The sequence below is a fragment of the Corvus hawaiiensis genome, chromosome 3 (assembly GCF_020740725.1).
Source record: "Corvus hawaiiensis isolate bCorHaw1 chromosome 3, bCorHaw1.pri.cur, whole genome shotgun sequence".
NCBI lineage: Eukaryota > Metazoa > Chordata > Aves > Passeriformes > Corvidae > Corvus > Corvus hawaiiensis.
In genome coordinates, this window is record NC_063215.1 from 117,674,024 (window position 1) to 117,697,569 (window position 23,546).

General features: G+C 44.6%; 2 protein-coding genes and 1 long non-coding RNA gene across 6 annotated transcripts; 2 read left to right on the forward strand and 1 right to left on the reverse strand.

The window, feature by feature from the left end:
- The first annotated feature begins 5,840 nt into the window (after positions 1–5,840).
- On the forward strand, positions 5,841–11,949 carry CCT4 (chaperonin containing TCP1 subunit 4). The gene is made up of 14 exons (XM_048298812.1): positions 5,841–6,028; positions 6,525–6,577; positions 6,820–6,909; positions 7,484–7,592; positions 8,127–8,269; positions 8,560–8,681; positions 8,770–8,902; positions 9,212–9,351; positions 9,572–9,668; positions 9,978–10,088; positions 10,355–10,485; positions 10,581–10,815; positions 11,336–11,449; positions 11,740–11,949. The coding sequence occupies exons 1-14, from the start codon at positions 5,911–5,913 to the stop codon at positions 11,755–11,757; spliced, it is 1,614 nt and encodes a 537-aa protein (XP_048154769.1). The 5' UTR covers positions 5,841–5,910; the 3' UTR covers positions 11,758–11,949.
- On the reverse strand, positions 7,431–13,193 carry LOC125323657. The gene is made up of 2 exons (XR_007202603.1): positions 13,006–13,193; positions 7,431–8,028 (listed from the first exon to the last, which is right to left on the reverse strand). It is a non-coding gene; the product is annotated as an uncharacterized LOC125323657 (long non-coding RNA).
- A 97-nt stretch (positions 13,194–13,290) lies between these two features.
- FAM161A (FAM161 centrosomal protein A) lies at positions 13,291–21,772 on the forward strand. 4 transcript variants are annotated; one of them, XM_048298239.1, is made up of 8 exons: positions 13,291–13,439; positions 14,606–14,853; positions 15,297–16,481; positions 16,905–17,072; positions 19,129–19,228; positions 19,666–19,817; positions 20,424–20,685; positions 20,782–21,772. In XM_048298239.1, exons 1-8 carry the CDS (start codon positions 13,320–13,322, stop codon positions 21,001–21,003), a joined length of 2,457 nt encoding a protein of 818 aa, XP_048154196.1. In that variant the 5' UTR covers positions 13,291–13,319; the 3' UTR covers positions 21,004–21,772. The 4 variants fall into 4 exon arrangements, with proteins under 4 accessions (XP_048154196.1, XP_048154195.1, XP_048154197.1 ...); XM_048298238.1 differs by having other exon boundaries at positions 20,424–21,772; XM_048298240.1 differs by lacking the exon at positions 16,905–17,072 and having other exon boundaries at positions 20,424–21,772.
- The last annotated feature ends 1,774 nt before the right edge of the window (positions 21,773–23,546 follow it).

Sequence of the window (23,546 nt, forward strand, 5' to 3'; positions counted from 1 at the left end):
GCAGTGAGGGGAGCAAAGCAACCCAGGGGCTGCACAGAAACCTTCCCAAGAAAGCCATTTTAGGAAGCTGCCCAGCTTTGCTCCACCTGCTCGCTCCTTCCCCTCTTCCTGCTTGCACCCAACAGCAAATCCTGTTAGTACCTCCAACTTCAAAGACATCAACCTTTGGCAGTGTGACTGGAATACCCAAACATCTCTGAAACAATTTTTAAGAGCTATTAAAAGCCAACATATAGAAAATATATAACTAATACTCCACTTACTGTTTCACAGTTCCACTCGTACTGTTTCTCTGAGAGGAAGGTCACTTGGGGGAGGTGCAGAAAGCATTGAAATACAGTTTTTGAACAGCTTGTGTCTCTGGCTTTTCTTTCTCAGAAGATCCTTCTCCCCCAGATCCTTCTCCATTCACTTGTCAGTGTTTTTCCTCTTTCCAAAGAACCAAGTCCAAGCAAAGAGAGTAGGCAATGGTGCCTGTGGGTGCGTCCCCTGGTTGTCATAGCAGAAGTGCGCAATGCTCCATCTCTAACAGCACTTGAAAATCAGTCAGAGTCTCAGCAGAAACACTCTGGGAATTGGAGCTGATCCCCTCCATACAGGGGAAAAAAAAGGCTCTGTAAGGGCCAGAATTCTTGCTGGCTGTGAGGAAACAGAGAGGGGCACCTTGCTTTTGGTGCAACAAATGCCATTTAGAGGAGCAGTCCCTGAGAGCCTTGTAAGCAAGTGGGTGGGAAAGCCTTGTAAGCAGGACAAGGTGCTTCAGCCTGATCCCTCTCAGCGCCAGAAGGGATCCCACTTTTCAGAGCTGTCCCAGGCTAGAGGTGTGACGGGCATTAAATGAGCCATCTGGGAGATGGTGCAGCCCAAGGCAGGGAGCTCACACCACATCCCACGCTCCATCAACCTCTTCATGGAAGGAAGCACAAGTTCAACCCCGAAGCTCCCTCCGCAAGCCCTGCCCTGGAACAGCCGTTCTCCTTCACAGGGATCTGTGGAACAACACGTTTATGTGGAGTTAGAAATGAGGATGCCTCTGAGGGCTCAGGATATTGCTTGCCAAGAAGCCTCTGATTTGCTCTTTACCTGTGAAACACAGAGAGATATTATCACAGGTGAGAACATGTTCCATGTTTTCGGAAACAGGTATTCATAAAAGAACATGTTTAAACTCCGGGTGCTTTTTATTTTTATCAGCTCTCCAAAGGATGCAGAGTTTGTTCTGAACAGGACAATCCGTTAATCCCAACCTCTCTAAAAAGTAATCAAGCAGCAGTACAAATTAACACTATTCGGGAATACATTCAGGAAGCAAGGTTAGCGCTCTGCTGGCACCTAGAGGGAGAGGGGGGAATCATCTCCCCAGGTATTCCCACCGGGCAATACTCATTCTTTCACCAAAGAGCTTCAGCCTGCACCGTGCAGACCAAGGGTCCCTGACTTACGGTACCCGTGTGCTCCTGTGTGTCCTCACCTACTCCTGTGTGAAGGGAAAGAAGGCAGAAGTGCTGAGAATTAACAGCAGCAACAGCCCCAGTCCCACAAACTGTTACTCAGCAGCTGGTCTGTCCCTGCCTCTAATTCCTTTTGTAGCCTTCTGACCAGAAATTTCTCTGCCAACTTGCCACTGATAAGGAAAAATGTAAGTTTTTTTTGTAAGAGCAGGGAGGGAATTACTGCCTGGAAAACCAGTCTACGAGCGCAGTAAGATTTTTTTTTTTTTTTTAACTATTGTAGATTTTAGGCAGAAAGATCAGATTGCATTCATTGCACTTAGAGAAAAATAAATAGCAATGTTTATACTGGTGTCCTAGCAGAACAAAATCACTATCAATGGAGTGTTTTTCCTCCCTCCCAAACCACAGGGCAGCCCTGTATTTTGTGCTGCTACAGAACCCTCACCCTTCAGTGCCGGGCGACATTACCTACAAGTACACACAGTAGGGTAGTACTTGTATGGCACTGCAGGTATTCCCTGACACACTCCCACAGTGTGTGTCCTCATTTTTTCCTAGATCCTTTGCTGAAAAGACTGTGAGCAGCCTTTTGATCTATGAATGTCAAATTAGATTTTTAAAGGAACATAAGTGAGAAATAACTCTCAGAAAATATTAACAAGAAATGGAAGGAGTAGGATGAAAGGGACGAAAACTTCACTATACATAGTCCAGAGCAGGAGAGAAACAAAGCAGCTCAGAAGAAATCAAGTAAAAGAATCCCATGAAAATCCATAAAAACCAGAATCCCTCATACATTGTCTTCTCCAGGAGGTGGAAGCAGCGATGCACCCATCCCAGCCAGGCAGGGCTGGCACCTCCTGCAAGGCTCAGCCTCAGGCACCACAAGCCCAAACTTCTGGCATGAAACTCCAGATAGAAGAGGGGGGGAAAAAATCACATACTCAGCACTAAGGAGAAATTTTCTTCTTTGAAAAACAAATCTATATGTTGTGCAAAAAACTTTGTGCTGGGAAGACTTGAGTACTGTGTTTATTAAATGTTCAGAAGCTACTCGCTCTTATCAGACCATGGTTAAGGAATGGTACTTAACTTATCTAAGGCCAGAGGGTGAAATGATGTCACCCTCTTTTTGGCAATCATTCCTTCTGCTGTCATCACTGCTGCCTTGAGGATTCCCAGTGAGTTATCTCCAAGGAAAAACAAAATACCACCCCCCATTCCTCCTCCCCCAGACTAACCTCCATCTCAGGAACATTGGGCCAGCAACAAACATCCCCAGAGGACTGAGCTCTGACCTCAGTGCACCTCTAACTAAAAATCTCTCTTCTTTGTGCAGCCGCCTATTCACCCAAAGCCAGAAAACACAGAGTTTCTACCACATTTAGTCAAAATAAGGTCCAAGTTCTATTTGAAGGACAGAGTACTAAGCACGCAAACCTCATTTTTTTCAAGAAACCAAGCTAAAAACCCCCATTACAACCCCAGGATCTTCCATGGGGATGTTTATTGTAAGATTTGTTTTTGTCTCCCTGCTCCTTGTAGAGGCTGGAAAAGATCAGAACAGCCAGAAATTATGATAAGAGGGTAAGGAAAACAATATAAAGTGCAGGCAGCTCTGAGTCTAAACTCAGCTCTTAAGGCATATCCAGAAGGCTTCAGGGAGTGATGACTTTAAACGCGACCTAGTGACACATTTGGTCCTTTGGGTGCCCTGGCTGAAAGCTCAGCCTTCACCCTGGCATGACAAGTCCTAAGCCACAGTGCCTGCTCCGGGTCAGTCCCCATCCAATGCCACCTTCACACCCACAAGGACCTCAGATGAAATCCAACCATAGCCAGGGAGTTCATACTGGACACAAATGAGGCAGATGAGGGTGACAGGGGATAACAAAACCCCTTAAATTAGCCAGACAACTAATCATAAATCCAGTGCATACCTGAGGGCTGGTGAAACCCTTCCTCTGCCTGAAGTCCAGTCCCAGGGAAGGAACCCTGCCAGACCAAAATTGTTAGTAAGGAACCCACTGACCACAGGAGCTCTAAACTTAGCTCAGCAGCTTGCTACACACCAACTCAAAACCCAGGCTCCACCCAGCAATGGAATAAACTCTGACCCCAGATGATTCATAGCACTGGAGGAGTTGCTCTTACCAAGCACAGAGCCATGTGTAACCAGCTCTAACCTTCCTTTCCTTCAAAATTCTGGAAAATCCTGGCTCCTAACCCTAGGGCAACAGTGAGCAGCACGCAGTAGCTGCTGGTAACAGCACACAATCTGTCTGTGTTTTCCTGTCAGGTCCTTTGTGGCATCCTGTGGCAAAACCAAAGCCCAGCTCAGCACCAGAGAAATGCCACCACCCAAATTTACACAATATCCTTGGATGGAGCTATGCCACTGATTATACACACCTAGGAGAAACCAGGATCCTCCTGGGATACCACAACAAACTGGGAATGATCCCTAAGCTGAGGTAACAAGGTGACCAACCACAACCTAAGCATCCCTCATCAGCTCCTTTAAAAGCTTGGCTCTCCATTGATTCCAGCTATAACATTGCATTATCCTGGATATAACATCCATATCGAGGATTTGGTACTGCTGCCGTCTTTGCTTGCTGTAACTTAAGAGCAGGGTCAGAGTTCACAGTGATTTTGGTCACTTAGGGTGTGTTTCTGATGATTCTGGAGGTGATACAAATCCAGATATATCCACACTGTTACTAGGTAGGCCTTTTCCCTGTGTATGACCTAGATGTGTGTTTCTCTACCTTTATACAACTGTTTTCCTCTCTGCCTGCTAAAAATTGAATATAAAAAGGCAAAGACCATCCACTTCCAAATCCTGGTCTCAGTTATGTTTCAAAGGTGCATAAATCCAGGAAAAAAAAAAAGGCAACTGCTAAAAATGGTTGAAAGATGATAGAGTTGTTTTCCCTATTTCTTTATTCTGACAACGGTCCAAATGCTGGGTTTTGATGCCTCACCATACAAAGCTGTTGCTGGTACTAGAAAACTGCTCACCACGGGGATGTGCTTCACTGGCACTGAGCTCCTGATATAGGTGCAGGTGCTTGAAAATGGGAAACGACCTCAAGAGCTCCCATCCTCCACCTGTTTCTTACATCTTGCTGGTGCAGGGACACGTCTATTGGATAATTCTCTCTACACAGGAGCACTTTAAACCCTGACTTTTCACACACAGCCAAAGATATGCCATAAAAATGATAGGGTTTAGGTATTATGTGGGTATTTTCCTTTCAGTCGGAGCTCTTTTTTGAGCTGCTGTGTCTTACCATGAACACAATACAAAATGAATTCACTTTGTGGATTTGAGTATGTGCTTTGCATCTAAACTACATAACATTTGTACTGTTCAGGGTGAAGAAAGTAATTTAAATAGCTATTCAGAAATATATTTTAAAAACCCAAACAGAAGCTTCTTATAGCAATACAGCATTTGAGTTAAGATCATCCTAATAGGTACAAGCATTTTTCAACTCTAACCTTATTTTCAGTGATGATAAAGCCTACCTCTCTACAATGGTGGTACAAGCTGAGTCTCTCAGGCACATGAGAAGTTCGGGCTGTTACAAAAAAAATATACCTTGTATCTCTTCTTTTCCTGTAATTCAATCCTGTCTAACTTCAGCTGTGACAAACCTGCTGCTTAAACCCCCCTTTGTGGCAACGGGTTCTGCAAAAAACAGCTGTTCAAAACCTACCCAGGACAGATGGGATGGCACAGCAGGTCCTGGACTTAGCAGGGAAAGAGCTGCAAGATGCCACACAGAGACTTATAAAAAGGAAAGGCTGTGGCTGCCTGGCGCTGGGTCAAACCATCCTTCCCTCAGCCCTCGGCTCCTGAGGGATGAGGGCGGGATCCCGCGGGCTGTGAGCCCCATCCCGCACCATCCCTCCCTCAGTTCCCGGCTCCCTGAGGGATGAAGGCGGGATCCCGCGGGCTGTGAGCCCCATCCCGCACCATCCCTCCCTCAGTTCCCGGCTCCCTGAGGGATGAGGGCGGGATCCCGCGGGCTGTGAGCCCCATCCCGCACCATCCCTCCCTCAGTTCCCGGCTCCCTGAGGGATGAGGGCGGGATCCCGCGGGCTGTGAGCCCCATCCCGCACCATCCCTCCCTCAGTTCCCGGCTCCCTGAGGGATGAGGGCGGGAACCCTCGGCCGCGCCCTGGCGCCCCCCAGCGGCCAGGAGCGCAGCGCGAGACAAGCCCGGCCCCGCCAGGCGGGAAAATCTCCCCGAGGCCCCCGAGCTAGCGCGCGGCTCCTTTATAGGCGTCCGCGCAGTTCGCCGGCAGGCAGGTGGAAGGGGGCGTTTCGCCCGCCGGTTGAGCAGCGCGCAGGCGCGCGTTGGGCAGCCCCGCGTGACGCGAGGCCGGAAGGCCCCGTTCTGGAAGCATCCCGGGCCCATCCCGGTCTGTCCCGCTCGGCCCGGCCATGCCCGAGAGCGCGCCCGGCAGAGCCCACGGCGGGGCCGGCAACAGGGCCAAGGGCGCCTACCAGGACCGCGACAAGCCCGCCCAGATCCGCTTCAGCAACATCGCCGCCGGCAAAGGTGCGGCGGCCGCGCGGGGGCCGCCTCGGCGCCGGGGGGAGCCGGGCCGGGACCTGCGTGGGCCGCGATTGGGGCGGGGGACGATGGATCCCCCGTTGCTGTGTCCCGCCCGGGACTGTGTCCCAGGGATAGGAGCAGGAATTCCATGGGCTTGATGGCTGGGAGTCGCCCGGGATGGGCCGGCGCGTGTAGGGGATGCGATACTGAGCACTGACACGAGCCCCGGTCGCGCTGCGTGCTGTGTTCTGTTTCTTTGTGATTCCCCAGATTTAAAATGGCTGCAGTCAAGTGATCAGATACTAATTGCTTAAAAAAAGAACTGTGGCAATCAGTCCTGATACTGCAGCGGCTTACATCATTCCACTATTTGGGATCTTTTGGTCTGTCTGGGAATTGCTTAAAACTGGGAGGAGTTTTCATTTTAGAAAACATGTTTAAATGATGGAGTGTTTGTAGTTCTTTAGATCAGCTTGCAAACATTTTCTTCTCTTCCCAGCTGTTGCCGATGCAATTAGGACGAGCCTTGGACCAAAGGGAATGGATAAAATGGTAAACTTTGTGTTTTAAATTGTCAAAATATTAAGCTTATTCGAGATGCTGTAAATTCAACATGTCTTATAGAGGATGCTGCCTTTTGCCTTAATTCTTTCCCATGTTTCAGTTATTTAAGGGAAAGTGGGAACTAAATGGAGATCTTGGTTTGGGAAATGATGTTAAAGAGAATACTTGGAGTCTCAAATGAAAGATTTGTAGCTGCTGATTGGAACTGTGTTCCTGCCCTTTATTCCCAGATTCAGGATGCTAAGGGAGATGTGACAATCACGAATGATGGTGCCACCATCCTGAAACAAATGCAGGTTCTGCACCCTGCAGCCAAAATGGTGAGTGGTTCCTTTTCCATTTTGTGTGGATTTGCGGAGCAATGCCTGGGATAGTGACAGAGCAGAAAATTTTGTGCATTGTGCTCCAGGAACGTTTATTCTGATTGTGGCATGTGCTGAAGAGTTACAAACCCTTGTTTCTTAACCAGTGTTCCTTATGCACAATCCCTCTGGACATGTTTTAAGACATAAGAAAATGTAGCCCAAATCTTGATCTGTCATTTAAGAAGGAAAAGTCATGTCCCAAACCATTAGGACAGAAGGGAATGAAAGAAGGGAATGTGTGAAGGTATGGTCAGGTGGTCTGAGGATACAGTATCTGGTCCTTTGAGATGTTTGGTGGTCATGGATTTGGTTGTGGTTGGAGATGGAAATGAGCTTCCTGTGACCCTCCCCCAGGGAAGGAAAAGGTAAACCTGTTAGGTAGGTGTGTTCAGTTTTAAATTTGGGAGAAAAAGCTTTGTTTCTGCAAGTGACTTACTGTACCATAGCTGTGTTTGGGCCAAAGATGTGTCTGGGTATGGGTAAGCAGCACTCTGTTTATTATAAATTTTTGTCATAATTTCTCCTTCAGTTGGTAGAGCTCTCAAAAGCACAAGATATTGAAGCTGGTGATGGCACAACCTCTGTTGTTGTCATTGCTGGAGCTCTCCTGGATGCCTGTTCCAGACTCCTTCAGAAAGGTAAAGACATTTACTTAACATGCAGAGACTGTAGGTAGTGAAGTCTTTTTGTCCTCTTGCACGCATGTGATGAAGCTTAAAGTAGCTGTTATCAGTTGGAAGGATAAAGGGCATATCCCACACTCCAGGGAAATTGAGGAGTTCCATACAGAACTGTAGGAAAACAGTCTTTGAAAATCTGAAATTAAGTCAGTGTCAGCCTCCTCGCAGGCATCAGCTGAACAGCAGCAGCTTTAAGAATGCCCAGAGAACTTGGAGAAAGTGCTTCTGGGATGTCAGGGATCACCAGGAAATGTGCAAGACTTGGCTGTGAGGACAATTTACTTGGAATGTTACAGCTTTTTGCCTCAGTTTTAATAGCAGAGTAATAAGGGAGGTCATACACCCGTGAAGAACATTCTGCTGAAGTGCCTTTAGTTCATTCTGACCTGAATATCTGAAGTTTTAAAATGGAAAGAGATGAAGAAAAAACAAAAAAAAAAGTATGTTTGAAAGCATGAAGTGTCTAACAGGCATTTTTTATGCTCTGCACAGGAATTCACCCCACCATCATTTCGGAGTCATTCCAGAAGGCTCTGGATAAAGGTATCGAGGTGTTGACCAACATGGCCCAGCCCGTGGAGCTCAGTGACAGGGAGACCCTGCTGAACAGTGCAACAACTTCCCTCAACTCCAAGGTACAGCTGCACTTGGACTGGCAGCTCCAGCCCAGCCAGGCCTCTCAGCTTCTCAAGTCTGAGAAAAAGTAGTTCCATTTTCTGTGCACCCCTGAGTGTGGGTTTTCCCCCAGCATAGCTGCTCTGTCCTTGCTATGGAGCAGCCATTAAGAAAATGCCATGTTAAGATATCTTTGCTTCAAAGTTCTGACATCAAACACTGAAACACAATGACAATATTGTCACAATATTGACACTGCTTTTCAGTGTGAAGTCTCTCACCATGTTTTCTTTGCTGTTGAATCCCTTAGGTTGTGTGTCAGTATTCTAGTTTACTTTCTCCAATGAGTGTGGATGCAGTAATGAAGGTGATTGACCCAGCTACAGCAAATAGTGTGGACCTCAGAGATATTAAAATTGTGAAGAAGTTGGGGTAAGAAACAATTTGTAATTAGACAGATTTTGTCTCTGTGAAATCAGTTTCCCAGAGTGTTCCAGTAATGGGTTGTGTTTGCTTCCAGAGGCACAATTGATGATTGTGAACTGGTTGAGGGACTCGTCCTGACTCAGAAGGTGGCAAATACCGGTGTAACCAGAGTGGAAAAAGCCAAAATTGGCCTCATTCAGTTCTGCTTGTCTGCTCCAAAAACAGATGTAAGTCAGACTGTGGCTAGAGCAAAACCTCGTGCTCTAGGACTTGGGACATGCAAATGTAGTAACAAATGATTTTTTAAGATGCTGTGGTGTCAACTCTGTGCCACAGCTAGAGTGAGGGGCTTCTGGGTACTAAAAAAGTTAGTTGGTATAAAAAAGAAAATTGTTTAAATTATGAGAAATACTGAACTGTCTCATAGTATTTTGCTGTTACATAATTACAGCATCTTAAGTTGAAAAACATGTAACATTTTTATACTTGCTTTTAAAGTCAGCTCACAATACTTGCTTTTCTCTTTCTTTAAATAGATGGACAACCAGATAGTTGTTTCTGATTATGCTCAAATGGACAGGGTGCTGCGTGAGGAGAGGGCCTACATCCTGAACTTGGTGAAGCAGATCAAGAAGGCTGGGTGCAATGTGCTGCTCATTCAGAAGTCCATTCTGCGGTACGTTAATACCCAGGCACCAGCTCTCGGTGCGTGCATAGGGGGACACTTGGAACTGTTTGGAAAACTGAAGCCAAACACAGTCACACTTGGCAGAGTAACAGTGACTGTACCTTTAGAAAGCACCAGCCTTGTCTGTATTTTGAGTTTGATGACATCCTTACTTTGTACTCTGAAGAATTTGAGCCCTGGGAACTGACTCCTTCCCTCTCATTTTCAGGGATGCTCTCAGTGACCTGGCCCTCCATTTTCTGAACAAAGTTAAGATCATGGTGGTTAAAGACATTGAAAGAGAGGACATTGAGTTTATATGTAAGGTAAGGTGGGTCATATAAATAAGCAACAGTGTTTAAAATCTACCCCGAAACTAACTGCCTAGCCAGGGCCAGTTCATTGTGACATTTTCACAAGTTTCATCTTTTGACTATAATGCAAGAACAGACATTTCCCTAAAAAACATTCCTGCTCTGCTGAGCAGTCACACTTGTATGGAAGGATTCAGGACAGATGTAAAAGCCACAGTCCCCTCTGCATTTTACTGTCCTATGCAGAAGAACAACATGCAGTGTACTTGGTGACTCTGCAGTCAGCCTCTGGATTAATTTTTTTTCCCATTATTTTTTCAGACAATTGGAACTAAGCCTGTGGCTCACATTGACCAGTTCACCCCTGACATGCTGGGCTCTGCTGAGCTGGCAGAGGAGGTCAACTTGAACGGTTCTGGGAAACTAGTAAAGGTGAGTAAGATACAAAATGTTAATACCCACTTAGCATCTGTCAGTTATATTAATAACTGGTAGCTTTAATGTTTTTTACTGTGGAATTTATTACATTTAAGTACCTACTGCTAAGCTCTGAGTAGCTACCGACTTTGGCAGTGCAGTGGCTTTGCTTGGCCAGACATCAGTGCTGTTACACAGTTTAAAAAGTGCCAATGGCAGTGTCTTTTTGTCCCAAACTTTAATTTTTTTCCCCAGTGTCAGTATTTGGTTTTATGTTTTAGATTACAGGCTGCACAAACCCTGGCAAAACTGTGAGCATCGTGGTACGTGGATCCAACAAACTCGTCCTGGAGGAAGCCGAGCGCTCCATTCACGATGCCCTGTGTGTCATAAGGTGCTTAGTGAAGAAAAGGTAATGTCTCAGTTTGGTTAATTAATGACACATAAAGCCTGATGGTGTGTGCACTTCTGTGAAGCGAGGTTTGATGGTCATTTCTGTGCTCTCAGGGCTTTGATTGCTGGTGGTGGAGCCCCGGAGATCGAGCTGGCGCTGCGGCTGAATGAGTACGCGCGGACACTGAAGGGGATGGAGTCCTACTGTGTCCGTGCCTACGGGGATGCACTCGAGGTCATTCCCTCCACCCTGGCTGAGAACGCAGGGCTCAATCCCATTTCCACGGTAACAGAGCTCAGAAACAGACATGCCCAAGGAGAGAAAACAGCTGGCATTAACGTCAGAAAGGTAATAAGGGGTTAGAATACCTGGGTATTACAGGAGAAATGCTTAACCTTAGGGCTGGACTAGTGAGAGGGCAAGTTGGTGCTGCATAGTGGTAGCCTCCTTAAAAGTAACAGAGGGAAATTGCAGCTTGTTCTCTTACAAGCTTACCCTGAGCATTGGTATCAAATGCCGTACCCAAAGGACAAGAAACATCTCATGTCTCTACAACAGCATTTCAGCTACAACAGTAGATCAGTTTAGAATGACACATCAGTATGATCTGCAGTGGAAGGTGTTTTTAAGCTGGGAGTAGCACCACAGCTTCTTCTCAGTTGGCACTCTTGACTTTTTCTGTTGGCTGATTTTTACTGGATATCTCAAATGCCTGGGGGGAGAAGATGTGTGCTGTAATGCCCCTGTTGCAGATGAAAGCCCTGTGATAGTCTAGGAGTTGACTGCCCTCAGGATTCTGCTAAAATAAAATGTGCTAAATGTGACTGTAGTCTGTCTTGCACAAAGTGAAGGCTCCTTGTTCCCCTAGGGTGGCATTTCCAACATCCTGGAGGAGCTGGTCGTGCAGCCTCTGCTGGTGTCTTTGAGTGCACTGACCCTCGCGACAGAAACCGTGCGCAGCATTCTCAAGATTGATGATGTGGTGAGTGGCGTTGGCATCGTGGGTTGGGTTATCTTTCCTTCACAAGCACCAGGATGTTGTCATTTGTTTGCTGCGCTTCAAAATACAGCTACTGTGTAGAGTGTTCTCAGTTTGTGTGCTGCTTAAGACCAGTCAGCCTTTTAATAACTGCAGCTAAAATTAAATGCACTATAAATACCACACCATAAAGCAGGGAATTAGAGTCACTAAAACCCCAGGGTCTTTAAACAAAGGAGGAATTGTGATGTATGCTGTGATTTCTTCTGCCTGACTGTGTGCCCTCCTTGCAGGTGAACACTCGAGGGTAAGCTGAGCAGAGAGGTGGGGACCATGGCCTCGAGCTCCTGCCCTGTAGCTGGAATATGGATTCCTCACCAAAAGCGCCTGTGTGAATTGTCTTAAAGTCCACCAAGACTGATGTACTTTGATCAGGTTTAACTAAAAACCAGTTGGTTTTCAAAAAGAAAGTGCTGTTTTATCAATAAACACGCAGTAGTCTACCTGAGTCTTTGCTGTATAATTTTGTTAGAATTTGTTGCATTTGGTTTTCTGTGCTCCTCTTTATCTCTGAAATGTTTAAGGCAACTTATTAGTTCTAGTGATATCTTCTAAAAACACCCTTGAAGTGCACTCTAGTAACACTTAGCTGGCTTAGAGCTGCTCCTCCAGAAGCTTTCCCTAAGGGAGTGGTGTTACTGCCCTTAAGGATGCGGGGCTAGAGAGGAGGAGGATCTTTGCAGTGGGAGCACATCACATTCCTTACTCTCCTGAGGTCTGCAGTGATTCCTGATGCCATCACATGACCCAGAGTCCTACAAAGGGTGCTCTTCACTCTGTCTCTTCCCCCTGCCCCCAGACTGATTGGTTTTCCCAAAGCTGGCCAAGAAGTCAAAAGTACACTGTTCTATAATAAAGCAAATTAGCTTTCCAAATTCTAATTCTTAGCCTGACATTTTGACTTAACCCTTTCATTGCCATTATTGCCGTATTGAAACAACCCAATTCCTCTGTTTAAAGGAGTGTATCTTCCATTTCTTCTCACATTTCCATTCATGATTGGCTGGAGCTGGAACTTTTGAGTGAACTTCCACCATGGTGTTGACCTGCTGTTACTGAAATACTTTCCTGTGACTTGCCAAGTGGACCAAACAGAATAACTCAAATACTAATTAATAAATTAGACAATCGATTTAGTCATTAATGTTCTGCATTAATTATTCATTGCCTGTTTAAAATAGCAAAAATTGCAAATGCTGCCCTACCCCACAGGCTCACATCCAGCAATGATCACTTAGTTTAGGTGCTATGATTTAAAGCTTTAATCCCCCATTATCAGAGAGTTACAATTCTTGACAATTACAAAAGAATTACAACAATTGTATGTGATTTCATACACAAAAATAATTTGTAATTTCACTACAGTAAATAGGTCCATCCATCATTAACACCTCTTTGTAGAGGCAGAATGTTGCTGCTTATCCTGATTTAGGATAGAATATTCCTAGGACAGAATGTTCCTGCTTATCCTGGTTTAGCCTTACTCTATAATTGCTTACCTGAAGTACAAACTTCAAGACGGAAAAAGCTTCTTTAATAACTTGAGGGTGCAAAAAACGTGGGCTCGCCAGTGAGAGCTACAGGTGCCGACTAAAATCCTGCAAGAAGTTACCTAAAAATCCGCACGGGCGGGGCGCGGGGCGAAGCTGCAGCCCTGCCCCGCCGGGGCCCGCTCGGGCCGGGCGGTTAACGCGCCCCGCTCCCGCCCCGGGGCCGCCTCCGCGGGGGCGGAGCGGAGCCGCCTCCCTGCGCTCGCTGCCCGCCTCCCTGCGCTCGCTGCCCGCCTCCCTGCGCTCGCTGCCCGCGGCCCGGGATGGAGGACGCGCACCGGGCCGCCCGCCTGGCCGCCTCCTGCCTCCGCACGCCGCTCGACCCGCGCACACGGGCGCCCGCCGCGCTCTACGAGCGGGGGCCGCCGCCCGCCGCCGCGCAGGTACCGCGGGCACGGCCGGGAGGGGCTGCTGGGCAGCCGGGGACGCGGGGCCGGGGGCTTCCCCCTGAACCCGCTCTGCAGAGGGGTCCCCGCCCTCCCCGGCACCGCACGGGCCGGCGCCTCCCTGGGCGCAAGGGACACGCGCACACGGGAGACACCTGACAGATGGCCCTGCTGCAGCGCCGATCCCTTAATGAGCTTGTGGCACCGCGGCGTCTGGACAGCAGATGTAAAACTGCCCGTGCCCAGCCCGGGGAAGAGGCTGGGATCGTTCCGCGGATCGAGAAAAGAAACTGGGTTCATGCACGGTCGTGGCAGCAGCAGATTCGGGGAGGTGGAGAGTCTGGGCTCTGTATGGGCGCTTTAAATTCGCTGTTTCGATCCTGTAATTCCCATTGCATTAGGTCACTGCTGGGGGAAAAAACAGTTAAAGATTTTTGCAGTGAAAACCTGACCAGACAGAAACAAGGTTTTTTGTTGCAATGTCAAAGCTTATTAAAATACCCCTGTGTGGAAAAGTAGTATTCTAATTTCTGTATAAAGAGACTTTTTAAAACATGGTGCTTAGAGCAAAACAAAGCCTTTGTGATGCTGACTAACCTGGCTTTAATAACTTCTCTGACCTGTGTAACCTCTAAAAATCCTTAAAGAATATTACCTGCACACAGCCGCAAACTGCCAAACAGTATTGGAAATATAACCTGTGCAGAATCCGTGTCATTTCACAGTAAGTGAATGGAATAACATTTCTGCACCACATCTCTAATGACTCATTTTTAGAGTGGTTATGGAAATAGGAGGCAGAGAAGGTTCTGTTTGCTGGTAAATAAGGGCATTTTTAGAGCTGCATAGTAATCAAGGAAAAATTGTACTTTACAAAATAGTTAATTTTTTTCTTTTTGGTAAGTCCTTTTGGTCATATTTCCTGTTATAAACATATTGATTACAGGGCAGACTTGGGAATTTTTACAGGCTTTAAATAGGACCCTTAGGATATAAATTAATATGCAATATGATTATTCCTTGTAATTCTACATTAACACTTGTATACAGGTATCTCTATTTGGCGTTACTTTACCATTCATTAGACTTAATTAGGACAAAGCAGTATTAAGAACCTTGTTCCCCTTCCTTCTAGCAGAAAGATTTACAAACATCTCTTCTAGGATAGCTTTGATTTGGATTCAAACACCAACAGAGAGCAGACCCCCCCTCCAAGGAGAGACTGTGACAAGTGGATAGACTTCTCCAAAATGTGCTACTCAAATCAAGAGTATTACTTGAAGCTGGAAGAGTTGAAGAATGCCCACATGGAGACGATGGCAAAATTGGAAAGCATGTATCGGAACAAACTGTTTTTAAAAGGAGTACAACCCTTGGATAAGAGAAATGACGCTTCTCCAAAGTGCTGTAGGTAAGTTTGGGGGCACTTTTTAGCTGAAGATTCCCAAATGCTTTGCAGGCAGCTGTAAAACAGCAGGGTGTGTTTCTGGCTGGAAAGTGTTGCTCTCCCTATCTCTCGTAACCAGATAATCAGAGAAAAGTCAGTTTTAATAATAGAAATGCTCATTACCTTGCTAATGGTCTGTGAGGTTTAGAGGTGGGTGTGCAGCAGGGCTTGGACAGCACATTTAGGAGCGCACAGGGCCTTTCCCAAGTCAGGAAGTGCTGACTTGGTGATCAGCACTAAAACCAGGATCTGCTTTGAGTGCCCAGTGTGCTTCTCTTTTCCCTTCTCTCCCCTCTCAGCCACTCATTTTGGTTTCTAGTGGTGTTTCCTTAGAGTGGAAGTCACTGGCTTTGCATCAGTGTTAGACCAGCTCAAACCAAGTGGTTTTTTTCCCTTTTTTTTTCAAGGCCAACTTGGGACAAGAGCTCATATCAGCCTCTTAACCTGCACAAATCCTTTTCAGACTCAGACTTAAGTGATCCCTTGGGCTCAAGTATATCCGATGTGTCTGATGGAGAATTAGCAATTGAAGAAAACGACAGTGAAACTGCATCATCCTCATTTGCTAAGCAGCAGATTGAAAAAATGTGGGATGGGTTCTCTCTGGAAGACTACATCTCCCGTGCCAAGCACAGCTTACCCAACTCACCAGCCTGCAGGAAGGTGCACAAGAAACAGAAAGTGTGGTCCCCCAGAGTCACCGTGCCCAAGCCTTTCCAGATGACCATCAGAGAAGCTCAGAAGAAAGAGCAGAACATCAAATCCAAGTCGCAGATCGAACTGGAAAATCACTTACTGAAGAAGCAACTAGAGGAGGAAGCAGAGTGTCAGAAAAAATTCCGAGCCAATCCCGTGCCTGCTGCCGTCTTCCTGTCGCTCTACCACGACATCATGCAGCGGAACGAGGAGCGCAGGAGGTCTGTGAGGGAGAGGAGCAAACTCAAGCTCCTGGCTTCCCAAAAGCCATTTAAATTCATTGAGCGAGAGAGGCAAAGGAGGGAAATCAGGAAAATGCAATTAAAAGACGTTTCCCCGCCTGAAAATAAAACCAAAGTGTTCAGAGCGAAACCAGTTCCTAAATGTGTTTATAGTCCAGATTTCAGTGACAAGCTAAAGGAGGAGGAGCTCTACAGAGAAATCAGGATCAGGATGAGAGCTGAGGAGCTGCTACGAAATTCATCGGTGCCCAACAGCAGACTGGCCTTAAAAGAGACCAACAAAAAGAAGAAACACAAGAGCATTGAACCAAAGCGAACGGAACAGAAACCCAAGATCAAATCAAGCGTTCCAGATTTTGAACTCCTACATGAGAAATTCCAGAAACGCCTCCTGCAACAAAAAAAAGTGAAACACCTCACAGTCTGTGAGCCTTTCGACCTTCGTACTTCGTACATCCCCTCAAAAAAGGGCAAGATCTTGAAGGACATTCAAGAGGATGAAGAAAAATTGAAGGAAACACGGTGGCCATTTGCCTCTCCGAGACGGAAACCTCAGATGGGGCAGTCAGGGGCAAACCCACATCTCACGGGAGGAGGAAAATCCAAATCTCCCAAAAACACAGAATCCACGAGACGACGGCTACAAGCCCTAAGGTGACTGCTTAGAGATGCTCTACTTTATATATGCTTGCAAAGTAGATTTTTTTTTGGTATTAATATATATTTGGTATTTTATTTGGTATTATTTTTGGTATTTCTATGTATGTAATTAGTTCTTCCATGCAGTGAATATAGGGCTTAGTTTGTTAAAGGCTTATAATATAAATCCTAAAATATTTAAATATAGGACTTAATTAGTATTTATTATTGTTAAAGGAACACTAGTGCATTTTTGTCAGAATGTCCCTAGGAAGACAAATGACTGCTGTTTTCCGGGATATCCTGAATCCCTTAAAATGGCACATACCTTGTGTCCTCTCATGGCAACCCTGTTTTTCTCTTTGGAATTATCTTTGCCAAAGCTTCCTTTGCTCTAGATTTAAAATGAATTCAGCCTTAGTTTATTTTCCCCACCAGGAATTCCCTTGAGGAAAAGAGAAAGCTGGAAGAACAACAAAAAAGGAACAGAACCAAGCAGAAACAAAGAACGAGAAAATTCCAGAGAATTGTAATGGCTCGGGCTGAGGCCAATGACCCACATCAGAGCCTAGCTCAGATGTCTAAATCCAGATTAAAAACATTCAGGTATTTTGTTGCATTGCCCTGAATCCTGAACACCTCCATCAACAATGAGAAGGAGAGGTTTAGGATTGCATTGTATGTTAAACATACAATGTGTAAAAAGATAGTATAATCTAAGTTTAGATACTTACACATGATAAATTAAACATGGTGCAAGCAGCTGGTAAAAAAGTGGTCAAACTTAGTATTTCAACTGGGAAATTGTTGCCAATCTGTATGAACTCAGAGTATAGAAATTTACAGCATATAGAAATATATATATTCCACCTTAGAGTATTATAGATTCACTAACAGGGGAACTCCCGTGTTTTCTGAATTCATGTATCAATTAAAGAGGAAAAAGCTATAAAAATCAAAAGGAAAGGGAACAGTGTGGATACAGAATATCCTTGCAGGGCTGGATACCGCACTGATGTTGGTACAACTTTGGTGCAGCAATGGACATTTCACAATTCACTTCTTTGTCCCAGCAGGTCCCCACTGAAGAGAGAGATTAAAGCAGGAATATTTTAACTTTACAGTGTAACAGTGGCGACCCAGGAAGCTGCTGGTGTTCAGGAGGAATGGGATCCAAAGTTCCCTGGAGTAGAGATGCAATTCAAAGACTGTTAGTGTACGACTGAGTACACAGGGAAGAACACCAGGGCCTTCTTGGAGTGCTGTAAGCTGTCACTCCAGCTCTGACACGGCTCTAACACCATGGTTGCTGCTTGGGCTCGTGTTTGGGGCTAAATTAACCCTTTCTGCTTATTGTTCTTTCTAATGCCCCCAAAAATGAATCCTGTTTGAACAAGCCTTAGTGAGGTTTGTGATCTGGGCTGGCCCAGTGGCACTGCTGCGGTATTGTCACTTTAAGGTGCTGTTACGTGGGGATGGTGAGAAGCACCGACTGCTCTGCCCCTGTTGCTTCATGCCTGGGCAGGATTCTTGGGCAGCAACCACGAATCCTAATTTCCAGCAAGCCGGCATACTGTTAATAACAGGAGCTTTGTAATCTGTGTGTCCTCGGGCACGTGGGCTGCTGACTCTGGGACAGAAGCAGAAAACAATGGAGTCAGAGTAGGTGGAGAACTAAGAGAGACAGTGGGTGATTGCAGATGTGATTTGAGTTCAGTCAACAGCAAATTTCACATTACAGTATTCAGCTTAATCAGATTTCAGGAGCTCCTGTCTGTGTGTAAAATGGTTATTGCAAAGCAAGATTACTTCCCCGGTGCTGATGCAGAGGCTGGTGCAAGTGTTTAACCTGATAATGCTCATTTCAGCACAGCTGGGCAATGAGGTCTCTCAGTGGCAGTGCCCTTTCAAAGCAAGGAGCAACATGGAAGTTCACTTCCCAACATGGTGAGGAGCTCAGAGATGGTCAGGGAGAGAGGCTGGAGGAGGCAGAGGTGTAAAATGCACCCCCCGATCTCATCTTTGTCCTGAAGTGCCTGACCTGCAGTGCCAGATCTGCCCAGTTCAGAGGCACATCAGAGCTGCCTGTCCCACACTGAAGAGAGATTACAGCTCGTTCCACCTCAATTATCCAGTGCTCCCTGTGATCCCAGAGACCATTTCAGTTATGAATCAACAGTTGCATTATCCTGCTCTACTGACTGGGCCCTTGACAAACCAACTCAGGAAAAAGTGTTCCATGATCCAGAATGTGGCCACGGCTCCTGGGAGATCAGCTGCTAAAGTAGCAAGATTCTCACCGTCAGACTTTAAAAGTACTGATTTTTATTTAATGCTGTACTTTCCTATGGTGTATCCTGTTTCATTTTGCTCAGAACAACTGGAAGATCTCTATGAAATCAGCATGTAAAAAACCCCAAGTATCCAAATTTCTTTCTACAAAAACCCCAAGAATCCAAACTCAGCCTCTATTTAACTCCAGTAGCCAAGACCTGCCTCTGCTTAGCCAAAGTGACTCCCTCAGAGATGAATTGTTCAGTACCTTTTATGTACCTTGAAGTATGACAACACTTAATTTGTTATGAGTGATTTAACTGCTGTAGGAAATTACTCCTTGTCCTATAAATTAATAATGATTTCTCTTGTGCTCTGCTTCCTGTAGGAACAACGAGAAGCAGAGAAGGCAGGAATATTTGCAAGAATTGCAAGAAATGCAAGAAAGAGTAAAACAGATGCCGTTGCTTTTTGAAAGAGTCACTCAGGTTGCCTTGTTTCTGAACTGCTAATTCATCTTGACTGATACTGAATAAGACATTTGTAATATAATATTTTTAGAAGATACTTAAAAAACACTTTTCAGGGCAGTGTTTATCCATTTCAACCTCTGTTGCCCCATCTCCATATAAATATCAGTAATTTTTGTGACATGCTTGCACAGGGAACAGAGAACTGTTGTAAAGGTGTGTCTGGTTCAGTTACAACATGAGTAACTCTGGCCACAACCAAACATTGCTGGTACAGAAAAGTAAAACCTGGTATAAATTTTTCAAGTATTGTTTTGCCTTTCTTAGCTGCAGTGAATAACCATTTCCACTTGTCAGCTGCAAATAATGAAACAGAGGATTAATAGAAATAAAAGTATCAAGATACAGGCATTTAATGCATTAGATAACATTTAACCATTGTGTTTTTCCTACAGAAAAATGCCAGAATAGCTGCAGAGAAGTATTATTCAAACAGACTGAGAGCACTGGGGATCTGCCCAGAGTTTGTTTCAAAGAAGGGAGGAGCAGCCCAATCACTGCAGTTCTCCACTGCTGGAGATTTTACCTCCATCGCTGTCAGAGAAAGGTAGAGATGACTGAAGACTTTTTCTTTCTGCCCACTACATATCTAATAACTAGAACATTTTTCATGTGTAGATTTAAGGGTTTTTTAATGATTTCTAGTATTTCCCAGGGAACTATTTGATGATGTGGTGTGTTAGCATTAGTATGTACTTTTGATTGGTTTTCCTGAATTAAATATTATTTCCTAAAACAGAGGAGAGCTGCTTAACCAAACAGGTTATGTTATGTAATACACTTCAAAGAAAAATGAAGAAAGCATTTCTTGTTTGTTCCTTTCATCAAAAATTCTGGCAGGTTGCTGTGAGTCACTACCTTTAAATTTTAATTTTTTTAAGGGAACTTATTAAAAATAGTTACTAGTATCTCTTGGTTGTTATGATTTAAAAGGAAGCAGAAATAAAAAAAAAATGGGAATATGTAAGCAATACTGTTGAGTTACTTTCTAGCATAAAGAGAGACTCTTGTGTCCCCCCTTCCCTTTTCCTTCCCCAGTTCCACCCCAGACAAGACTACTAGGCTTTGCCCTGGATTACGTAAAGATGCTTTAACACCTCCTGGAAAGCATATTCCCAGAAAATAAAACCCCACGTGTAATTTGTCTTTTCAGAATCATCAAGGTTAAAGTGAAAAAAAGGGAATCCTTTGAGGAAGCAGCTGAACACAATCCCCAATCTGTGCACTCCTGGGAGGAGGAGGAGGAGGAGGAGGAGGAGGAGGAAGAGAAGGGAAAAGGTGTCAAAACCTCCACCCCAGATGAGCAGTGCAGTGATCTGGAGGATGGGGATGAAGCCAGAGCCAGCCCTTATGTCCATGAGCCTGGGTCCAGCCCACCCTCAGGCCAGCACAGTGACGAGGAAGAGGAGGAGGAAGCAAAGTCAGGCCCATCACTTGGTCATTCCCAGGAGGAAGAGGAAGCGGAAGCCAAGGTAGACCTGTCACTTGGCCATTCCCAGGAGGAGGAAGAGGAGGAAGAGAAAGCAAAGGCAGGCCCATCCCTTGGCCATTCCCAGGAGGAGGAAGAGGAGGAGGAGGAGGAGTCCAGAACCAGCTCTCGGTCTGAGGGGTCCCACGAGCATGAAGAGGAAGCTCAGTCAGACCCCGAAGCTGAGGGTGCCTTCCAGTATGAGGATGAGGAATATGAGAGTGATGATTCTGAGGAGAAGCCCAGTGACGAGGAGGGTGACTGACAGGAAGGAGATAGGATGGGCTGGCACTCAGGAGCCTCTTCCACTGCTGGCTGTGGAACAGACACCAGAGAAACAATTGGTGCTTTGCTACAAATCCAAAATTCTGTGGTTTTTTACCTCGTAGTTTAAGAGACCTGCCAGTGCAGGAATTTTGGTTGTTTTCCAGTAAGAAAGCTCAAGTTCCTAGTTTTCACCAAGAAAATAATTTACTTTTGTATTAATCTTCTTTATTGCACTCTTCTGTGACATTAGTGCACCTCTGTTCTTGAAATGAATTCCAACCTCTCTGTTTAACAATAATGTTACACCGTGTGCTGTGTAAATACTGAGGGCTCATAACCAGCTCTTCCCACGGGCTGGCAAAGCCAGGGGAGATTTTGGAGCAGGAATTGCCGTTTGATCCCTGTAAAAGGGGAATCTTTTTACCTCAGGTAACTCTAGTTGTACAAAACTATGCAAGGAAGTGCTTTAATACCTCTTCTTATACACTGGCTCCTCAGGACTTCAGCTACTCCACAAAACACTCTCCCAAAAATGTTTGGGATTTGGTTTTTGTCTTGTATCAGTAGTACCTTCTCTTCCTGTTACTGACTTTCTTGCTAAAAAATCTGTTGTTACTATTTTTTCCTCCTTGTTTTGTTACACAGTTTCTTCATGTTCGGAAGTTTTTTAAGCATTATTGCTTTTATTTATTTTTGAAGGGTGAATATAACTAATGTGAATTTGAGACTTTTTTAAAACTTGAATAAAATACCTGTGAAAATATTAATCCTTGCTTCACGAGGAGGTTGGTTTGTCAGTGTTCTGTAATTCTGAAGAGTTGTACAATTAACAGTCCCATATTACCGGTATTTGTCTCTTTAGGAAGTCAAATCTTTTTCTGAAAGAAGGCAGAGGAACTCTGAATTAGGTTTTTTTCTCAGATTATTTGAAGTAATTTCAAAGCAAAAAATGTCAAATCTGTTTCTAAGATTTGACAGCTCTCAACTAAGTGTTCTAAAAGAACAAATATATAATTGTTGAACTACTAAGATAGGGGTTAAAAATACCACTAAAATTCCTTTGAACTTAAAGAAAGTAGCAAAACCAATGCTTTTTTAAGGCTTTAGAAGGAGTTGGGAAGCTGTGTATAATTTAGATTGTCACTGAATTCTTAAATATTAACCTAAATAACAGCAGAATTAATGAACATGATAAGTATGATATAACCAGGAAGAGTTAGGACAGCTTTTGGAGGTTATGCCTCAGCATTTTTAGCATTTCTGGAAAAGAAAAACAGAATTGTGTGGACTAAGGAGATCCAGTTGATTGTGGTTTCCCAAGCTTTCCAGGGAGCATTTCTAGGACATAATTTGCTAGCAAAGGATCTTAAAGAAAACAATCTTATTGTAGGAAAAGAAAGATCCTCATGAATGGGAGATCAAACCTTGAGGTATTAAGGGAACCAACCACTCATGGAAATCACTTGGAGCAGCAGAGCTTTTCAGATGGAGAGGATAATGAGATTTAAGTCAAAAAAGCTGTTCAGAAATTGCATTACAAACATAAAGGGATAAACATTCCAATAAGGAATTAAAAAGCAGAGAAAGCAAAGGAAAATCAGAGATGACAGAACAGAAATGGAGACAGACAGCTCAGGGTGAATTAAACCTTGCCAAGCGAAGAACAGCAGTAAAAAATACTTCAAACAAAGAAGAGCCACATACACCTGTCAGGAGATGAAAAATAGTCTGGCCTGAAAACCAAGCCATGATTTGACCTCTTTTTTTCCTTTCTTTTTTTTTTTTCTTTGCAAGAAGGATGATTTAAATGTAGACAATCCAGAATAACTAATAGGATGACAGAACTGAAAAAAAACCCCAAAATAACCTGTATTTAAAGAAAAAGCCCAATAACTTCAACATGAAAATCAAAATCCAGGTGAAGGATTTTGGTAAATTGTCAAGATGCAGAGAAGTACCATGGAAAGGAGAACAGAATGTGTGGTAATTTGTCAGAACTCATAACATTTTGAGGCAATTACATGGAGAAAAAGAAAGTCTCTTTTTTTTGAGTCACCAAAGGTGATATAATAGAAGCATTTTAAGGCACAAAGCTCATTAGAGGAGAAATGTTGATGAGTTATCCTTTCAGGGAAACCACTGAGCAGGAGGGAGAGGAATAGGAAAGTTTCTCACAGATTATTGAATATTCTGTCTTTAATATTTTAATTAATGGCTACAGCACCTGAGTAGGAACATGTTCAAAAATTTGCAAAGAAAATGAGAAAGGTGTATCTGAAAAAAGGATTAAAAACACCACATGGGAAGAAGGAGGCAACTTTGCATGTGGACTGTGGTATGAAGTAATTTTGAAGTGCAAGAATAGTGTTTCTATACAGTAACCATATTTATGTTTTGGAGTAAGAAGCCAGAAGTTTTGGATATTGTGCTTTTTCAAGAATGTTTTTTATTTACAATATTGCTTCCTCTAGAAACCATCTCCTCCTGTACATAGTTATCACAACACCAAGCAGGTTATGTTCTCTTTTCCTTAGAGGAAAA

Bases quoted from the DNA above. Each gene is read 5' to 3' on its own strand.
- CCT4 (XM_048298812.1), top strand. From the start codon at position 5,911: ATGCCCGAGAGCGCGCCCGGCAGAGCCCACGGCGGGGCCGGCAACAGG. The intron at 9,669-9,977 runs GTAAGGTGGGTC...TTATTTTTTCAG, and splicing joins ACATTGAGTTTATATGTAAG to ACAATTGGAACTAAGCCTGT. The intron at 10,089-10,354 runs GTGAGTAAGATA...TTTATGTTTTAG, and splicing joins GTTCTGGGAAACTAGTAAAG to ATTACAGGCTGCACAAACCC.
- FAM161A (XM_048298238.1), top strand. From the start codon at position 13,320: ATGGAGGACGCGCACCGGGCCGCCCGCCTGGCCGCCTCCTGCCTCCGC. The intron at 14,854-15,296 runs GTAAGTTTGGGG...TTTTTTTTCAAG, and splicing joins GCTTCTCCAAAGTGCTGTAG to GCCAACTTGGGACAAGAGCT. The intron at 17,073-19,128 runs GTATTTTGTTGC...TGCTTCCTGTAG, and splicing joins TCCAGATTAAAAACATTCAG to GAACAACGAGAAGCAGAGAA.